Source organism: Lagenorhynchus albirostris, chromosome 11 (genome assembly GCF_949774975.1).
Source record: "Lagenorhynchus albirostris chromosome 11, mLagAlb1.1, whole genome shotgun sequence".
Taxonomy (NCBI): domain Eukaryota; kingdom Metazoa; phylum Chordata; class Mammalia; order Artiodactyla; family Delphinidae; genus Lagenorhynchus; species Lagenorhynchus albirostris.
The window spans coordinates 67,669,541-67,691,452 of NC_083105.1; the positions used below are offsets into that span (position 1 = coordinate 67,669,541).

At 36.5% G+C, this 21,912-nt stretch overlaps 1 protein-coding gene across 1 annotated transcript in view; it reads left to right on the top strand.

Moving 5' to 3' along the window:
* NELL2 (neural EGFL like 2) overlaps positions 1 to 21,912 on the top strand; it is a 492,411-nt gene that overhangs the window by 428,986 nt on the left and 41,513 nt on the right. The window contains exon 17 of the mRNA XM_060165069.1: positions 20,724 to 20,864. Coding sequence (XP_060021052.1) covers positions 20,724 to 20,864 — 141 coding nt within the window. The remainder of the gene's footprint in view (positions 1 to 20,723; positions 20,865 to 21,912) is intronic.

The following is a 21,912-nucleotide window of genomic DNA, read 5'->3' on the forward strand; positions in this document are numbered from 1 at the left end:
AACATTCCAGAGGCTAGGACCAGGCAAAGAATATTGGTACTTTTTGTTTCCTTTTTACCATACTGTTTTAGCAGTTAGTGGGAGCAGTGGCCCCTTGGGGTGAAAATCAGATTATTGTTTGGTAAATAATCTGTAATCCAAAAGGGGCAAGGCAGAGGGGATAGTCAAGGGATAAGCTCCCCAAAGCAGAGAGTGATTAGGTACTCAGGTTCAAAGCTGTAACCAAGACATTGCCTAGGAGAATGGGCGAGGGTTTGTGGGAGCTCATTATCTGCTTTTTGTCACCATAAGCCTGCTGAGAAAGCTTCAAGAGACAAATCATGAGTGAACACCCTCTACTCAAAAGCTCCTTTGTCTCCACATTGCTTTCAGGATAGTATCTAAAATTGTAGCTCCAACAAACAAGTCCCTTCACCATCTGACCCCAACCTGTATCCTCTACCTTGTCACTTGCCACTTCCCCTCACATGAATATGCCCCTGCCACACTGAGCCACTCTCTCTTCTCTGAACTCTGTCATCCTCCTATGTCTATAAGTAGGCTGATCTCTCTGTTTGGAATTCCTTCATCAGCTTGTCTTTCTAGTTAGTTTGAAAGTCACTTGCTTTGCCTAGCCTTTCTGGTGGAGCACATACCTCTAGTATAGCCTTTGCAAATTTATCTCTAGTGATTTCTTAACATATTTGTACCCATAATCTAGCTTCTGCAGAGCTGGATCTGGCCTGGATTAGGGCTCTTAACAAATCTCCTCATATCCTGAAGGAGGCCCCAGCTTGCTATAAAAGAGCCAATATCTGTTTCTTTAGGTAGAAGAATTCCTCCAGGTTGATTCCCACTTCCTCTGCTTCCTCTGTTTCAATGATCTGGCATCTGGCTTCACCCTCTACCTCTAACCCTTTTGGGCTGATGACTGGTTTAGTGTTTGTTTCATTGCTACCTGTTTCTCATAATTTTTGGTCTCACATACTCCCACCACCTCCAAGGGCAAGCTCTGCCCATCCTTCTATCCTGGTTAGGCTTTCAGACCAGCCCCTCTGGGAAGGCACTTATTTGCCTGGAATGGGGACAACTAGCTTCTTTGTTGCTGCATCCACAGTGCCCAACATGGTGTTTGGAACTTAGACTCATAATACCTGTCTGATTGAATTGGACATAAAAGCCCTAAAGGAAACTACAGAAACCGTATTTCCCCTTGTATCATGCCAGCTACTCTGGATTAACATCATCAACTTAGAGACTGTGCCCTTCCCCCTCCACGTATCAGGGAGAACAAAGCAGCTCAAGAGCTTATTTTGGTAAGTTCTCAGTAATGCAGACTGGTGCTTTCTGACTGCTATGCTCGACACAGTGGACCTGAAAGCAGCATGCACATTTGGACGTGTGCATCTCAAGTGTGTGTGCCTTGACGGCTTAACCTCCCCAGATTCCCAGTGGCTAGTACCTAGCCATCCTCTCCTCAATCAGACCCCCACTGATAAAGTAAGGGAAGTGGCAATGACAGATAAATAGTATGTTATCCACCCTCAGGCAGATTTGCTGCTGAACTTGTCTCCTGCTTAGATAGACTGCTCAGAACCCCAGTCAAGTTGAATCACACAGCAGGCAAGCCCAAGAAACTCTCTAAATTGGAGAATTGAGTTCATATTTCTTGGCCTCCTGTCACAGCAGCCTCTGCAAACATTAATAAACCAAGTCCGAGGTTTATCGTTTGTTAATTCTGGGATTCTGATGTCCATCCTTTACTTAGGTGAACTAGGCAGCTGACTCTATTTGTAGCACACTGTCCTTGAAGCCGATGACGGTGTCGGCTGAGAAACAGTGCTAATGAGCCTTAGGAAAGCCTACTAACATTAATTTTATTCCTTCAATCAGTTTTATTGTTAGTAATATGAGGGATCAAAGATTCATAAACAGTCTTTCCACTGTAGGAATATGAGCTCAAATAGAGGGTGGTTGGTGGTAAGACACACATCAAAATAGCTATAAAGCAAGTCATTTATGTTAGGAGACATATGACGAACCAGCAAGTGCTGTAAGTACTCAGGGGGAAAAAAGATTCCATCTCAGACTGGGCCTGCCCTTCTAGCCCTTTCAAGATTCTATTTCCCACAATGAGATTCATTGATTTCCAAACAGGGTGAGCAGCCTGCTGCCCACCAACCCTTCCCGGGAACCCCAACCAGTGTTGATTGGGCTGCCCTAGACCCCCATGCAGTTATCGTTGCTTTCAGCACCATCTGGGAAGAACTTCCAGGCAGACAGACCTGCTGAGTTCAGCTGAGTATTCAGGGTTGTGGTGCTCCTTCCTCTGTCACCTGGTTTCCCCATGCTGCAAAGGAAGCTTCCCAGCCTTCCTGAACCTGTGCCTTTGCAAAATTTCTGTTTCTTAATGTGAGGCTAAAATACTGCGTTCCTGTTAAGTACTGCTACACCTGAGTTCCCAAACTCAAACAGTGTCCCTTTACACCAACTCCCCCTCTCTATTTCCCCCAGTTTCTGTAATTGATTTTCTTATTTTTATTGCTAATTTTGGCTCCTTTTCTAAGGACAGTTTGTTCACTTGAGTACTTGGAAGTTGTTTAGTCATCGACAGTTACGCACCAGTAAAAGGTTAAAAACCAATTTCTGATTATTTTTATCGTATATGTGCATCAAGCTGAGAACACATATTCCTTTTTATTACATATTTTAATAGTTTTATTGAGTTAAAATCAACAGACAATAAACTGCACATGTAGAAAGTTGATGTTTTGATATACAGCATACACCTGTGAAACCATCATCCCAATCAAAATTGTTAACATATCCATCACCCCCCAGATTTCCCTTTGCAAAAAAGGTGCCCTTTTGTAACGCCTCCCCCTTCCCCAGGGAGCTACTGATTTTCTTTCTATCACTGTAAGTTACTTTACATTTCCTAGAATTTTATGGAAATGGAATTCTACAGTGTATACTCTACCATTTCTTTATTCTATATTTGATTTATTGATCTTTATTATTAGTTGACAGGGCATCCAGGCTGGTGAGAGAGGCATATGAAGAGTGATATTTTAACATACTATGGCTCAATTCAGAATTTTCAAATGTGCAATTCTTCTAAAATTTCTATCATCAGAATGTTACATTATTTTATAGCTTAAGTGTGGAGTCCTTCCTGAAAATTATCTATGATAATATAGTAACATGCCTTTAGCAACTACCACATAAGGTAATTTCCTACATGTAGTACATGATATCTGTAATCTGAAGTCTGTCCTGTTACATTAGTACCTCTACCATATTAGAATCTAATTAAGCCATAAAATATTTTGCACATGGCCAAATCATATTTGGGTGGAGCTAGTATATGTAAATTAGCTAAGATAGGCATTAGGTTCCAGAAGAACACAGCTCTGGTGTGTGTGTGTGTGTGTGTGTGTGTGTGTGTAATAATGTGTGAGTGTGTACATTAGTATGTGTATAGAAATCAGCCTTCTCATTAATTTGGAACACTTAACCACTTTTTTTCTCACAGCGTTCAATTCATTGTCCTGCACTTTATGATTTACTGACTAAAACAAGCTACTTATTTTAAGTATTCCCAATGTGTATGTAAATCAGTATATATTTGGATTTTTTATCCTTTACACTTAGTTGAATTGTTGCTTCATTTTTTAAAGATTTTTTTTTTAATTTTAAGAAGAAGGAAGAACATTTTATATATTTGCTGAGGGAGCAAGTCTCAAGTATATTTAATAGGGTTCCCTGGCTGTGGATATGAAGCCAAACAACAGTCTAAAACTAGCAGTTATTCTCTTAGAAATCTGCCTTCTTAGGGTCAAAGGGTATGTTAGGTCATGAATCAACCTGGGAAATAGAGGTGAAGAGACTCATTTATAGGAAATGTTCACCTTTAACCATCCCTCCATGGCCCAATTGAAATAGGGAGATAAATAGAGTGGATAATAGAAGCTGACCAAATGAAGGCTCAGCAATGAGAATCTCAAATTATGTCATATCGTATGGCACATTTGGGATCCTTGTCCTATGACACCATAAAATTTGAAAGTCACAGCAATAACTTTAAGACACTGAGATAAGAGCAGTATTATTAATTCAAGGATTTGGGATGGTTTCTTCACAATGTAAGTACAATGTAGGTGGCTCATTTTTGTTCTTTTTTCATGTTTTCATATAGTCTTAACATCATATGCCAAAAATCAATTTGTAAATGTCTTCCTTGTGGAGAATTCTGTATAATCTGAAGAGAGCTAGGAGTAGTAATCATAATAACTATGGGTAGAAGTCTTTTTTTTAACTAGGAAAAGGCAATAATCACATGTAAAATTTTAGAATAATTAGCCTCACTGCAAGAGACCCTATAATCGAAGTTTTCTTTGAAATGCCAGAAACACAGTCAATCTGAGTAGAGAGAGAGTTTGGGTCAATCAGTCAGAAAAAAGTTATTATTTTGAAGAAAATATGTAGAGACGTTTTAGAAACCCCTCTAGGATATAATTATAGGACTTTAATTTCTGGATCATCTTTAAAAAGGACAAGCTGTAAGGGGTATAATTCATCTACTTCATAATAGTGAAGCAGTAAGAGACATGGAAAGCAAGTCAAAGTTACCAATTAATCCTCTGATAACATTAACCTTTTGGAAAATTTTGTGTTTACTGTATCTAAAAATGCTGTCAAAATTACATGCAGTGAGAAAAGTACCTAGATAATCTAACTAAGTGATCTCAAGGTAATTTTTTTTAAATTGCATAACTGCATTCCAGATGTCACCGCCGATACTGTATTAGCAGTAATATCCCAAGGCTGTGCACTGTGAATCCCTATTACTGGCAATCAGACCAGTCATTTTCTGGGATCATTCTCTTCAGAGTATACCCAGAGATGCTTACATGTATAACCTGTGTTTCCCTGGGCACCTCCAGTTTGTGTGTCCAGGGTAATTTCACTTATTTTGAAGGGATTCCTGTAGACAGTGCTACAGAAGGGTGCTTTGTCTTATGAATAATCAAAACTTACCTCACAGTCACTGTGAGGTTCTCCACTCCAAATTGGGCACCAGGTCCTACCTATTCTACCCTCAGATGGACATCTGGATCCTCCCCCAGACCTAGCATCATCTCCTCATTAAATCCTTTCCTATTTTTCCAAACACCCTTAACTAATCTTTCCACCTTTGAATTTTCCAGCCTTTGCTGCTGTTTACAAAGTAGGTAGCTCAGTGTCCTCTGTGTGAGCTGAGGATGGGTCCTGGAGGAGGGAGGAAGGACCCTTAGGAGAGAAGGCCATTCATAGCACAGAGGGAAAGCCGAGTAAACAGGAAGCACACCTATTAGTACATCAGGTGATACTCCTGCTGCACAGATCTGGCTTTCTTACTACCTTAGGAGCTTCTCAAAGTCAAGTCCCATATCCTTTTTACTCCTGTATCCTCAAGGTCTGCTAAATAGTAGGTTCTCAGTCAAATCTGTTGCATGAATGAATAAATTAAATTAATACAAATGTGGACATACAAGTCTTATGTATATTACATATGCTTCTAGAAAAAATAATATCTATATTCGAGGGAAAATAAATCATAAAGCAGGGCACATGACAAGCGTAACTTAGATTTCCTATGCATGTGAGCTAGAAGGATAGATTCCAGATAGTTTATATAGGGTATAGTATTGAATTAGGGGGCTATTAGCAATAACAAATAAGAGTCCAGATACATTATGACTTAATCATAATAGAAGTTTATTTCTCAAGTAACTTTTGTCCAAAGTAAGTGTTTCTTATTGGTAGGAAGTTTAGGGAACCAGACTCCTTCTCTCTTTTGCTTCCTCTCCCACCCCTCCTTTCCTGTTTCTGGGGACCTCGTTAACTGTATCCAGCCAGCAGAAGGGGAAGAAAGAGGGTAGAGGGCAGCACATCTGTTTCCTAAAAGCCTTGGCTACACCTCTTCCATTGGCTGAAACTCAGGTAGTCTAGCTGTGTGCCAAGGAAGAAGAAGAAACAGATTTCTGAGATGTACCAGCAATCTGCCACAGTAAGCATACTATAACTGTTTGTATTCTTCCCAGGAATTTCTCTTATTAGTAGGTACTATGACTCTATGTTCTTCAAGATAACAAGGGATTAAATATGTGGGTAGGAAAATTTACAGCCAACGAGGTAGAATTCATCAATTTTTCCCTGCCTGTCTAATACATTTCACTTTTCTAGTTAAGTGAATTTCTTTTGTTCTCTAAGCACAAGAGATATTAGAGTGGAAAGAATTCCAGAGGCTATCTTCATAGTTCAGGGCGAACATGCCACCAGAGCATAAATAAAGGTGAATTAACAGAGGGTTTTCCTGTTTTTTAATGATCTGCCGTAGGAAATTAGGAGCATAGACTGCTGAGTTTTATAGTTTGCAATTACAGCTATTTTTTATTCATCATATTTGAAATAGTTCCAGTTAAAATGTAAACAAATTTAATATTTATTATTTGGCTTTACAGTCCCAAATTTAAATTTCAGAGCAGTTATTGTTAGTGTAGATCTTAAATAAAGTGTTGGTTAATTGAAAATAAAATGTATCAGTATATATGATATTCTTTAAACCATGTTAAAAAAAACTTGGGCAGCTTAATCTTTTAAGTCAGCCTCACTGATATTTTTTTTCTTTGATTTTAAAGTCCCAAATCCTTCTTGTTTTTGGTTTACTCACTGTGAGCCAAAGTTTAAAAGAGCAGCACTTAAGTTGTGCTCTTAAATTCACTACAAAATTATTTCCTTTGAAGAAATATAATTGCTTAAATAAGTTCATTTCATTAATTGTCTTTCAAATGCTTTCAAACACTCATATGTCAATCCAGGTGCCTCCTACTCAGGACTCAGTCCTGTTAAGGATGAATTCATCAGAATTCAACAGATATTTACTGAGACCCAAGGTACACCAGACGTACCTTAGAAACAGAAGACTCAAAGATGAGTAATGTAAAATTCAGACCCTCCGAGGGCTCATTTAGAAACAACCTGGGTCCATCAGTGGATGAATCCATAAAGAAGATGTGGTGTATATACAGTGGAATATTATTCAGTCATAAGAAAGAAGGAAATCCTGCCATTTGTGACAATGGATGGACCTTGAGAGCATTATGCTAAGTGAAATAAGTCAGACAGAAAAGGACAGTACTGTATGATGTCACTTACATGTAGAATCTAAAAAAGCCAAACTCACAGAGGCAGAGAGTAGAATGGTGGTTACCCGGGTGGGCCTGAGGGTTGGGAGAAATGGGGACATGTTGGTCAAAGAGTACAAACTTCCAGCTAGAAGATGAATAAGTTCTGGGGATCTGATGCACAGAGTTTTGATTATAGTTAACAGTACTGTGTTATATACTTGAAAGTTGCTAAGAGAGTAAATCTTACATGTTCTCACCACAAAAAAAGAAATGGTAATTATGTGACATGATGGTGATGTTAGCTGAGCAATGGTGGTGATCATTTTGCAGCATATAAGTGTACCAAATCTACATGGTGTATACCTTAAACTTACACAGTATTATATGCGAATTATATTTCTATAAACCTGGAGGGAAAAAAGTCTAATGGCTCTCAGCCAACTGTGGTAAACTCAACAAGTGCAGCAGGAGAACTAGAACCCCGAGACTTTGCAGTGGTGTCCTGGATACATAAGACCTGAGAAGAGCCTTGCAAATAGGATTTTGATGAGTCCAAGGAAGAGAATGTGTATTCTAGGAAAAAGGAAACTTGTAGGCAAACGCATGGAGATGGAAGAGTCCAGTTTATGTGCAAGGAAGGGGAGGGCCAGTATGAGTCTTGGACCATGGGATCTGTGGAAGGGTAACATGGGAGATGAGAATAGATGGCCTTGACCATCTTCTTGAGACATTAATTTACAAGGGTGCATAGGAGCTACTCTTCTAATCCATCCTGGTTTTATTTATAAACTCCATATCCTTTCTGTAAATCTTTTTTTTTTTTTTTTTTTTTTTTTGCGGTACGCGGGCCTGTCACTGTTGTGGCCTCTCCCGTCGCGGAGCACAGGCTCCGGATGCGCAGGCTCAGCGGCCGTGGCTCACGGGCCCAGCCGCTCCACGGCATGTGGGATCTTCCCGGACCAGGGCACGAATCCGCGTCCCCTGCATCGGCAGGCGGACTCTCAACCACTGCGCCACCAGGGAACCCCTCTGTAAATCTTTTTAAATTATAAAAGCAATGTATATTTAATTTCTTAAATATGTATTGAAGTATAGTTGCTGTATAAAATTATATAAGATACAATATTATATAACAATCTTTTTAAATTATAAAAGCAATGTATACTAATCTGACGATTTATAAAATGAAGAAATACACAAAATAAGAATAATCTATAATATCACCAGCTGAAGATGACTGCTTATTCAAAATGAAATACATATTTACATACTGGAGTAATACTTTCTTCATAATTTTAATCCTGCTTTTTTACATGATATTTATCATAAGTGCTTTTACATGTCATTAATAATTTTTAGAAGAATGTACACCACTATGTATAAAATAGATAACTAATGAGAACCTCCTGTATAGCACAGGGAACTCTACTCAGTGCTCTGTGGTGACCTAAATGGGAAGGAAATCCAAAAAAGAGGGGATATCTGTATACATATAGTTGATTCACTTCGCTGTACAGCAGAAACTTAACACAACATTGTAAAGCAACTATACCCCTATTAACAACAAAAAAAGAAACATCATTTTAGTAAGCTGTATGGCATTCCATTTTATGAATGTGCCGTAATTTATTTAATCACTCCCTCATCACTGTACATTTAGATCGTTATCTTTGCTCTAGCAGCTTAATGCTGAGATAGTGTAGATAAAACTAGACTTCCCGTTGCTTCTGTTTTTGACTGATGCACTGAACCCACTAGAAGGACAAACCTTGCCAGACCACTTTGGATGGGTCTTGCCTCTGAGCAGCAGGATGAACTCCTGGGAAACACACATGCTTCCATAGAAAACTACAAGTAGTTGTGGCAGCTTTGCTCATATAGGGATTGTTTTTCCTTTGGGTACCTTCATATCATTTCTCCAGTCACTATATGAATATTTTTTTAAAAGTTTGGGTGTGTGTGTATGTAAGCAGTAGTGTAATGGTATTTTATTTCCAGATAAAATATCTGACACTTAGTAGCCGGACAACTGTCGGTTATCTTCCCTCTCCTTGTCCCTTCTTTATATCAGATAATCATAAAAATGTTGTCTAAAGGATTTTTTTCCTTTTTAAAATACATTACTCAAGTACAGAATTAGGCCGAATCTGTTAGCTCAAGCACTCAAGACTGGAAACCCTTTGATGTGTGATTTGGTGTTGCCTTAGTGATCAAATCTAATTGCACAACTGATCTGATTGATCATGAAGAAATAGGTTGTTAAAGTGAACAAAAAATATGATCAGTCTGGAAGAAGTTTGATTAAGTGACCTCATATTGACAGGACCAAGCAGTGACCGTCAGCCTGGGTGGTTAAGAGGTTTGGGAGCACCATAAAAGAGCAAACCTGTCTTTAAGAAACCCGTAGGCTGTTTCACTTAATTTTAATTGGAAGGAGTTATTGGTTTGCTCAATTGCTTTCTTTTTGGTATTTTTCCCCTTCAATTAACTAAGTGGGAGAGCTGTGATGTTTCATTACTGGCTGAGAAGCCTGTATCAAGCTAATGGGTGTTTTAGCAGAGATGGAAGCAGTGGTTATAATAAAATGGTCTGAAAGTAGATAGTCTGTCAGAGATCTGACGCTTGCTCAAAGCCAACAGAGGCCATTCATCAGTACATTTCTTGCTTAGCACTCACTCAAAGCTCTTTCCGATGACTTCTCATTCAGATATGTATGGAAACTAGTATTCCATTTCTTTTTTTATTGTCATCAGTGAGCTCATTTTGCTCAAAGCAGTATTTTTCCTGATATAAGTTTGTGAGTTAGTTCACAAATAAATACAGAGTAGCTATTTTGACTGTCATCTTACCGTTCCTCGTGTGCCATTCAAAGCTTGTTTTCCTGAATAACCAGTAAGTGAGCTCATCAAAATGCAAAAAGCCTTTTATAGTGCTATATTAATAATTAGAAATCTTGCATTAAATTATTACACACAGGCACTTTAGCCATCTTATTCTTGCTGGATACTTTGAGGAAATCAGCTTCTTTTTTCTCCTTCCGGAAATAATCTCAATATCAAGTAGGCGATCTAATCCCTGCTATTAGAAAGTGGCTCAGGGAAGCATAGGAATTAAGAGTTTCCTGCTTTTACCCTGATTAAAACCAGTCTACTTATTATTACAGAGCCAGCAGGTGCTTCACATTCATATTATCTTGGGAGCCTAACCATAATACCATCTAATGTACAAAAAAAGCATGCCGATTTTAAAAGTAGGTACTTGATTACAATGTAATAAATGAATAAACGTTTTAAGTAATTTTCTAGTATTTGCAGGAATAAGTCTGGAAGTTTTTGTTCAGCTGTGTTTTACTCCAGTGGCCTAGTTTTCAGTGATCAGAGTTTCAGAGTGAGGTCATGTCTCTTTCCTGAATTCACATATTTCTTTACCTGTACTATTCCTACAGGTCTCATATCTACCTTGCATCTGAGGTACTTGTGCTGATGCTACAGTTTTTATTAGACTGTGAACTCATGTATACCACCATAATGACTAGTGTGTTTTCTATGCGAGAATTTGATATGTACTTGAATGAATGAGTAAAACTATTCTAAGTCTCATATCCTACACATTAAGCTAAGCTACCTTGTAAAAGGGATATTGTAATGGCAAAGATTTTTAGGTTTTAAGGAGTTTCCAGAATTCCATTTTATTAAGCGCTTTGTTCAACCTGTTGCTCACACATCAGAGGGAGTTTCAATTCTCTGTTAAGCCAGAAGTATTTATTCTTAAATTTACAACAAGAGGCCATTGGAAAAAGTCGTTGGCATTGTTGACAGTCCTTTCTTCTCCCTCAAGGTTCTCTTCTCCCTTTCGGTTCCTGTGGTTACACTTGTGATCTTCCCACGTTGCTGCTAACGGTTCCTCCTACAGGTCCTCTGCCTTTTCTTTCCCTCCATTTTCCCACAAGGACTGTCCTTGTCTATTTCTTGGCTCTTTGTTGTCTCACTTTAGTAGTTTCATCCCTGTTCCAATTTCAGAAGCATCTTGTAGTATCAGTTCTGATTATATTATCCGCATGTTTCTGGTCCTGATATCTTTTTCCAGAGCTTCTGGCTCATCTTTCTTTTCATCTAGATATCACTGCTAGCCAGTTGCTATCATATTATACTCAACACTTTAAAAATGAAGCTTCTGAATGTTTTCTAAAAATATTTTTATGTATATGAAAGAAATTAGACACGTTTAAAAAATCAAAAACAGAAGAACTTGGAATGAAAAGCAATAGTCCCCTGACTCACTTCTGCTTACCTTCTATCAGCTTTTCTAAAAGGGGTTCCTCACCTGAACTACAAACCAGAAAATGACCCGAGCAACTAATTTCTCAGATCTCCCAAGGATGGTACGTGACTAGTACCATACCAGATACACAGGAGAGAAGTTCATTCATGATTTACTCAGGATGCCTTAGGGCATTAGAACTTATTTCTCTGTGAAAGTCCAGTTGAGACAAGGTACTAGGGGAGACCACTTTCCAGGGGGACCACTTTCCAATTCTTCTAATATGTTTATACCATGCTTTGTTTAACTGGTCAATTTTAGACGTTACCAGTAGACTTTTTTCTATGATAGATGATGATTTACCTTCCTTATACCACCACCCTTCCATATGTAAGTTACCTTTTTAGCCTTCACCAGTATATGTGTTCATCTTCATTTCTTGTTTTATCTACCATACATAGTTTTCCTTGCTTCCCTATTTCCAAATCGAGTTATGTTCTGAGTTCTTAGTGGACATGAAGTTTTTGGGAACAGTATTCGACCCACTACAGGTAGTTTTCAGTGTATTGATGGAGTTTGGGTATTTAAAGCCCTAGTATTAGATGAAATCATTAAGTTAGTAGATGGAAAAGAAAATATCTGAATATAGATCCCTAGGGAACTCAAACTTTTGGAGATTGAGAAGATAAGACCTGAGAAGAAAACCAAGATATAGGGGCAATGAGGTGAAAGAACTAAGACAGTGATATATCCTTGCAACGTGGAGAGTTTTAGGAGAGAGTGATGAACTACTGATAGGTGTTTCGTTACATGGATTTGGTCCTTTATTTTATTGCATTACATCATCAGTAAAATCTTTTAAAAATAGTAAATAGCACAAAAACTTTCTAAGAAATTATATATCTTAAAATATCTTTATCCAGCTTTTCCAGGTATTTGACAGTTTTGCCAAGTATAGAATTCTAGGGTCAAAATCATTGCTTCACTCTCTTACAACAAACAGTGAGAAATGTGATGCTAGACAGATTCTTATCCCTTTATGTGTAACCTTTAGGTTGCACATAAGGGTTATTTCCCTTCTGGAAGATTTATATTTTGTACTTACTGTGAAATTTCGCAATGTGCATTTAGATGTGAATCTGTTTCATTCATTTGAGGTAGTGTTGTATATGGGGTAAGGGTTTGACCTCTATATATAGAGTATCCGGATTCAAATCCTAGTTTTGCCCCTCAATAATCTTGAGAAAATTACTTAAACTCCCAGTATCTAAGTTTCTTTCTCTTTAAAATTGAGGGAATGATAAAATTTCCTACCTCATGGGACTGCTGTCTGCACTATATGAGTAAATATAGGTAAATTGCAAAGAACAGTGTCTGCCGTATAGTCAGTCATCAGTAAGTATTGGCTATCATTTCATTATTCATTATTTGGAGTATTTGATGGGGCCTTTTAATCTGAAGACTAAAGTCCTGTGAAAAGTTCTTCAATTATTACTGTTATTATTTAAGATAGTTTCTTCACTTTGAGTTTTCTCTTTTCTTGGTATGAAATTTGTCTTTAATCATAAACTGTATGTACCATTTGAGTTGGTACATTTTGATTGTTGGTTGGTACAAAAGCTGTTTGATTTTTTTCCTATCATATTTTTCTTCTATTTTCTATATGTTACTCTTTTAGAAAGACTACTTCAACTTTCAAGTTCTTTCAAGTATTATATTGCATTTTTGAAAAATTTCAGCTATCATATATTTAATTTCCAAGAGCTCCTTCTTATTCTCTGAATATTCCTTTTTATAGCACTGTGTGCTTTTCTTATGAATGAAATATTCTTTCAAATCTATTAGAAAGTATTAATTAGAAATATTTTAACTCCTGTTCTGTGCATTATCTCTATTTCCTTCAGGGTCAGTTTTTATGGTGGTATATCTTGGTTATTCTGTTAAATGTTATAGTCTTTTCTCAAGTATTTGTTTCTCCTTGATCTCACATTAATGTTTAAGAGTGAATTAAACATTGACCTTTGATATGAAGGTAAGGTTTGTTGACTGGCAGACTTACATTGGGTGATCTAAAAAGGTGCCACTTTTTACACTTTGAGTTCTAAACACTGAGATGCAGGGGACTTTGTTACAAAGGATAACTCCTACATTAGCTACTTAGCTTCCTCCAGATATTTTATTTATTTATTTTCTTTACAGAAGAACCATCCATTCTGGCTTTGGGAGTAATTGCTTTCTTTCAGCTGTCTGCTCAAGGTGGGAGGAGGTGGTTGGGTTGATTGTTCATCAGTAGACCTTTAACTAACCCAGAAATTCATTGAATTTTCTTCTCCACTGGTGGCGTTTTACATTTTATCTTTGTTTACACTTTTCTTTGTCCCTTTAACGTAATGCTTATAAGATGGGAGGAAGAAGAGATTTAACAATGTTTTTAATCTTTCATCTTTAATCAGAAGTTTGGATGTACTCTTTGTTAAAAAATTAATATATGTTATATATATTAAATATATAATTACATTTACATTGTATTTCATGTATATATATATATAATGTACACATTTTCTATACCAATTCTACTCCATTTAATATTATAGTCAAGTTTTTGACATAAATATTTGAAGTAGGATGAGAAAGGGTCTTCTTATCATGTCTTGTTATTGCATCTTAGTGAATACTTTCAAGCTGCCACTCCTGCCTTAATTCCCCCTGACCTAGCAGGACCCAAAAGCTGGCATGCTGAGCTTGCCACTTAGTTACCTGATATTACAAACAGATCATTCATTCACTCAGTAAATGTTTATGAATCTCTAACCATGTGTCTGGTTCTTTGCTAGATGTTAGAGAAAGAAAGAAAAACACACAGGCATAGTCACTGCCCATATTTATACAAATTATTTGTAAACTTTTGATATTAAGGAAAATTGGGGGTGAAAGCAATGTTTTATACCTTGATTGGGGTAGTGTTTATGTGTCAAAACTCATGAAATTGTTGGTGATGTTTTTTGTATATAAATTTTACCTCAGTACAGTTGGTTTTAGGTCTGAGGAGATAATATGTATAACATGATGACTGTAGTTGATTATACTGTATTGTATAATAGAAATTTATTAAAAGAGTAGAACTTCAATGTTCTTACCAAAAGAAAAAAAAAAAGGTAAATCTGTGAGGTGATGGATGTGTTAATTAACTTAATGGGGCAATGGGGGAATCCTTTCACAATTTATACATATATCAAATCATCATATTGTAGTCTTTAAATATCTTACAATTTTGTCAATTATACCTTAATAAAGCTGGAGAAAAATAATGTTGGTTTCAATAAAAAGGAAGACAAAAAAACCGTTTAGGAATAAGCCCAGGCAAACTATATAGAAGGCGTCCTTTCAGAAATCGATAAAGACCATAAAAGCTATAAAAATTATTAGAGAAAGAGGAAGTACATCCTGTGTGTGGATGAAAAGATTCAATAATGTAAAGATGTCACTTATCCCCAAATCAGTCTATAGAATCAATGCAGACTTCCCCTCCCCCCATTTTTGGTTTTGTTTGGGGGTTTTGTGAGAAATTTCAAACTGATAGACAGAAAACCCAAAGAATCAAGATACTTTTGAAAGGTGGGCAAAAAGATAAGGAGTAGCTATTCTGAGCCAGGCACTGCTTCTCCTGTGATGCCACGTATAGTTAATGGCAGTATTTAAGAGCGAACTATTAAGAAATAGAGAGTATTACTTCTATTTCAAAAACAGAAAACCCAGAGAAGTTTAGTAAAATAACTCAAAGTTACACAGCTGACAAGCCACAGAGCTGAAATTCACTCACATTAAGATATATACTGATTAGTTGTAAAGCAGAAACTAACACACCACTGTAAAGCAATTATACTCCAATAAAGATGTTAAAAAAAAAAAGATATATACTGAGACATCTCAAAGTATAGGCTGTTTCTTGTTGGCCAAGTGTTGGTCTTCAGAGGCAGCCTGTGGTGAGAGAAAGAGCACTGGACTTGGAGTTGAAAGAGTTCTGGTCCATGGTGTGACCTTGGGCAATGCCTTTGCTCTCACCACTTCTTTGTTTATGACATAGGGATAAGAATAACTCACACGGCTGTTGTGAGGACTAAATAACATGATGAAGAAATTATATTATGCTTTTTTAAAGAGTTGTCATTAACTTCCTGATTATGAACTATAAAGTAGTGAAAATAATTTTCACTAAATCTCCAATGTTATTATCCAACTTGTGAAGAGGATTTTAGGATTTTCAAAATTTATTTACATATATTGTCATTTTACTTTCAAAAAGTTCACATGAGAAAATCAGTCTTTTTATGACATTTTGGATATTTTATACCCAAGTCTGGAATAGTTGTAAAAAACAATGTAATGCTCAAAAGAGTTTGCTTTCATTGAGCATTTACATCTAAATGTTGAAAGCAGACTCCCCAGAAGCTCAACAAAAGACAGAGGGAAATGACCTTGTGATTTTTTAAAAAATGCTGTGGATAATCTAGAAAGCAAATAATCTACATGTGGGTAATCAAGAGTTGATTAATTGTTTTGAGGATGTTTAATTTCCTACTGTTTATCAATATAATTTAACTACCAGTGAATAGGATAGTGATATAAATAGTCCAAGTACTATTTTTTTTATGAGAAATTGTCAGGTTTTTATTAATAATAAACACTTTGAAACACAGTACTCTCATGATTTGACTTTGCCATTAAAAGTACCATGCTCATTTAAAAAAAATAATTGTATTTTCTTTTCTTTTGAATAGGGTAGCAGGTTAAACTAATGATTAGGGTCTGTTTTAGGTATGGATGGTTCTAGATATTTACACACTTTTTATTATTCTTAGTTATGTTGTTATGATAGAAATAACTGTTACTATGCATGAGAAAGGGTTTGTTTATCATTCAAGTGTCTCATTTTATAACTACACTTAATTTTACAAAGAAATAATTTGTCATTTTCCAAAATGACCCATTAAATGCTGATGTCAAAAGCCATTTTTGTTTGGCCTCCTCTGAAGCCAGTGGTCTGTGACATTGTAGGAGGCATGCAGTCTTGTGTCACCACACCTGAGGGAGGCAAAGAAAACAAGATACTGACATATATGAGCTTTTTTTAATTCATACATGTTCCTTTCTTGTTTTCTGCTTGTTGGTTTGTTTTTAATGATTACCTCAAAACATATGTACTTTCTAGAAAATCTATCGCCACAGTACCTTCCACTTCCATTTTCTAAGCTGATTTTGATCTCTGGAGTATGACTGCTGTTCGTGACTGCTGTTGGATGGCTAAATATCTTTTGGATTTTAGATTCTCTGTGCTCTGGGACAGCATCTCAGTATCATCACTAGCTGACTGTTGTTCTAAATGTAGCTAGTGAAAAAGTTCTAATTGTCCCTAAGGAACTAGTTCCTTTCTAAGACAGAATATATAATGAAATCATAGTTTTTCATAAAATTTATTTTTAGTTTTTTATATAATATACCTACAGAGTATAAAATTAAGGTCCTTATAATTAAGACTAAATCATATGAGCTTATACATCCTGTACTAACCTTTTTGAATACTCTAATTCGGTTTGGAAAGTAATTTGTTCAAACTTGGTAGTTCTTATATGGAATAAAATAATAACATTTCCCCTCCCCACCCCAGGTCTGCTGTTCTCTGTGTTTCTAACTCAATTAGATAATATAAAGTTTGGTTTTAACTGACCTAAAGAAAGTACCAAAGAAATAAATCATCTGATTTTCTTTTACTACTTTCTGTTATTATATGATATGTAAAGCACAATGTGTGCATATCTGAAATTACACAGTATGTGTGCATTTATATGTTCTAACTCATAGTAATGTATACATTTGTGTATGGATAAAATATACTGAATTCTTAAACTGTGGATCAGATTTCAATTCTTTACTTATTAATGATTACTGAGTAACTAAAGATATACATACCATCAGATAGCTTACAGATGAGGCTGCTTGTTTCATCTTTCACTTTAATTAGACCCATGAGCCAAACAAACATACCTTCTGGTGGAAAGGGCATACTTTGGCAATTCAAGCACACTCTCATTTTCTACCGACTTTCACCAAAGTAGAAAAGTTTTCGTAAACAAATCAAAATTAGCAGGAACATGAAAGTGTAAAACAAAGCAATGTATATTATCTGGCTAGTTTTACTTTGCTATCCTAAATGGTAGCAAGTATATAATTTGAGCCATGACATATGTATACTTATACTATATTTTATAAGTTGAGTCATATTTTAAATGAAGTAAGACATTTCACTACCTAATGATCTACTCAGTAAATCCTTCTGAGATATGAATAATTGCTCCATACTGTATCTTAGTGTTTTCAAAACTCCAGTCATTCATATGCCACCTTAATAAGTTTTGTCATATTTATATACTGTTTATACCAATATCTACTTACTGTTGTTTCTGTAATCCCTCTCACTTTTTAAATTTAAATATAATTTCACTACTGTACTATTAGTATCACTTGCTATAAATAGAAATAATTCAGAAATATACAAATGTAGCTATTAAAATAAAGTATTTGCCTGTTATCACCTAAATACCATACCAGTGGCGGCAGATATATAACATGCGGGGAAACACTGTCCTGCATGATTGTAAATTCAGATTTTCGTAAGTTTAATTTTCTTAAAATAAAACACACTTTAGATAGATAGTAAACCCAGTAAGGGCAGAAATTACTTCTGCTTTATGTATCCTTGTTTCCCCAGCACTTAATACTTGGCATATAACAGGTATTCAATAAGTATTGAATGATAAATTAATGAGTGACATATATATTTGCATATCTATCCTCTAAAATACTACTTAGTATTAGTAGTCAAATAATGATACTCAGATTGTATAGGAAAATACATTATGGCCAGCACATGTTTCAATCCCCAGTCTTCAGGGAATATGCACTAATATACTGTGTAACATTTCTATTAAACTTTAATGGATATAGACCAAGGAAGGTTGCTGTAATATAAACAAAGAGAAGTGGAGATGAAGCAGTATAGGAGTGGGCCTGGTGATGAGAAAGAGTGACAAGAGAAAATGAGTGAGGAGTAAATATTGAAAGATATATCTGTGTCATGTGACCTGAGGTAGCCCTTGTGTTGCAGCAAGAAAAAATAACTAAATTAAAGGGTAAATAAGAGATGTGAAAGTTGCTTCAGTGGATAAGGCTCTGTTCTATTAATATTTACTTCCAAATCACCAACGCTAATGACCAAATTATTCTAAAATGAGGTGCTCTAAACATCCCCCTCCTGATCTTCTTCCAATAAACTCATTTCTAAAGCTTAAATTCCAACCTGTTTTCTTTTGTCCATGCACTTAAGAAATGACATAACCAATTTCCTGCATCTTTTGGGTTAGAAGGAAAGACCATATAAAGCTGAAATGAGCATAGCATTTTAGTCCCATTTATAAATCATCAGTTAGGGAGGCCCCTGAAGTACAGATAGGCTGTTTCATAAAACGTATGAGCCCTTACTAAATGGAAGCAGTTCACATCAGCTATGTGTCAGGAAGTCAATGGTTAGCTGACTTGGCCACTAACAACTATTTTGACAACAGGAATCACTAACGGTAAGAAACTGACTCTTCAGAAGAGCAACCACAGAGGCAAATCACTCATAGTTCAGAAAGAATGTTAAAATTTTGCAATCATAAAATATTTATTTTGGCTTACTACCTAATCTAAGAGAATGGTTTGTGCCTTGTTTTACTGAAGGAACTCCGGGCTTATCAAGAAGTATATGAGTGATGACTTTTTTTTCTTTTAAAAATCTTACTTATTCAAAAATGTGTCTCTTTAAAAATTGAACATAGTAAAAGAGGAAATTTTAAAAGAAAATGAAAGAAATATATATTTCCAAGAATTTGAAGACTAAGAAGGCAGTAGTACTGCTGAGCTGGAGTGGATTGTCTGGGAGGAAAGGACTCTAAAAAGTATCTGGTCTTCCCATCAATAGGAGGGACTTGTCATGCTGGTCACTGCAGCAGGGAATATGATGCAGGTGCGGAAAATGTATAAGAAAAGGCTATTCTCCCTTGGCGAGTGGAATCTGCAGTCATGGCAAAGGGTTGTCAAGATGGATATTTTTGGCAGCTGTGATGGTAAGGTGCCAGCAGATCACTCAGCAAGGCCTGAGGCAACCCCAAAGCACCCAGAAACCCAGAAGGTGTTAAGAAGAAGGGGACACTCTGTAAAGCAACTCTAGGAATTACTTTTTCCTCTCTGACTGATTAAAGAGGCTTGGATGGACATCAGATGTTCCCATTAATCAGCAGACTGAATAAGAAGAATAAAAGGCTCACAACATTTGAGAATAGTAATAAGCCACTGGAGGAAATATATGAAACTCAAGATACATTCTCTGTTTGTTTAGACAATTTTGCCAATTTCAGCCTGTGTCTACTTGTATGAAGGAGCACACACCAGAAAGTTAGGCAAATATGAACTCTTAGGTGACCTTGGTTAAATCCCATAATTTCCTTTTGCCTCATTTTTTTTCATATGTTCAATATGCTGTCTAAATGGCAAGATTTTTTTTGAGGGTTGAATGAAGTAATGATATATGTGAAACACATTAAAAGGTGGCATAGATGGGATATATTCTCAAAAATCAGAAGCATGTTGATGCGTGAATGCTATTGCCATATACTGGAGATTATGTTGATAGTAATAAGAGACCCTAAAATTTCAGTGGCTTAAAGCAAAAAGGTTGGTTCTTGCTCATACTCTATGTCCACCCCAACTAGAGGAGGAACGTGCCCCATATTGTCTTCACTCAGGACTCAGGCTGATCTTCAGAGCTTCTGGAAATCGCTGGTCATTGTGATGGGGGAAGGGTATGTGTGAATCACACACTGCATCTTTAAGGCTCTCTCTGGAAGTGACACATGTCATTCCCTAATTGACTTCAGGAAGTCACACGGCAATCCTAGCTTGTGTCCAGAAAAAGAGCTGGAAATATTTGGCAAGCAGCACTAATGACTATCACAGATGGTTTCTTTCCAGTTTCTACAGTTGGATGACTTTTGCAACATAGAAGCTGTCTAGCTGTTTCTCCTACTGCTAATACCACTACATTCTTTCTCTATAGCTTTCAACAACCAAGTAGACTTTCTTGATTTTATGTTGTCTCAGTTTTAAGGATTTGCTGGCACTAAATATTTTAGTAGCCATCTAACAGAATATTTTAGTTTCTTTGAGAGAAAGGCAGCAATTGTATAACATCCCGTTTCTGTTTTCTTTCCCAAATAGACATTGATGAGTGCTCTGATGGCTTTGTTCAGTGTGACAGCCGTGCTAACTGCATCAACCTTCCCGGATGGTACCACTGTGAGTGCAGAGATGGCTACCATGACAATGGGATGTTTTCACCAAGTGGAGAATCGTGTGAAGGTCAGTACAAGGAGAAGACCTAGAGTTTAAAGTCTTAAAATTGAGGAAAATGCAGTAAGATGTAAATAGTAGACATTGATCTAATATTTAAGGTATTGGTGATTTTTGCTGTGTGTTTATACAACAGTGATTAGAAACACGTTAAAATCTAACTTTTGCTTGCTAATTATGATAACTGATTTTTAGATAATTAAAACTTGCAATAGTAAACCAATTTTCTGTGGACACTTTTAACTGTTGAAGCGTGTTTTAGAATGAGTAAACCCATAATGTCAGATAAATTTTTTAAATGGCAGCATGTAAAAATATGACCCAAAAAAGAGCTAGGAAAAAAAAAATAGATGAAGAAAGCAGGATAGAGGGAAAATGAGGGTAGAGGAAATAATACAATGATATATGGCCAAGGGAAACATAATGCATGCTACTCTGGGCTGTTCCTAACGTATCACTTACCTGGCAAAGTCAGAGATATTTAGTGAATGTTGGATACAGAAGATATGGTCCCTGCTTCACAGAAGATGTCAATCTAATAAGAGTGGAAATTTGAAAGATTATAGTCAATTATTTACCATTAATTTTGACTTATTTTCAGTGAATTGACAACTCTGTTCCCTTATATACTCTATTAAGGGGCACAATATTTAGGAGGCAGGCAGAGTAAGTAAAGCACAGTGAATAATTGTCAGGGAAACCACCCATACTAAAAGGATTTGGCATAGGATTGGAAAACGAAACAAACCTCAAGAAGTCATTATTTTCTCCATTGGTGTTTACACCTTCATAGAGTAACAGCCTAAGGGAATGATGCGGCTAAAATGACACAGTTGATGAAAGCCTTGGAGAATCTAACTTAGCAGTGCTTGACGCTTAAATGATGAGATGTCTTTTACCCTTGGGCCTCAAGAGGTTTTCACACACAGAGAAAAGTGAAACAGACATGGGTGATAGATGCCAAGGCTCCCAGCGTGCTTTGCCAGCAGCTGCAGAGCTCTGGACCTTGAGCGGAACGTTCATCTGGATTTTTATGCGGAACGGGAACGCTACTGCC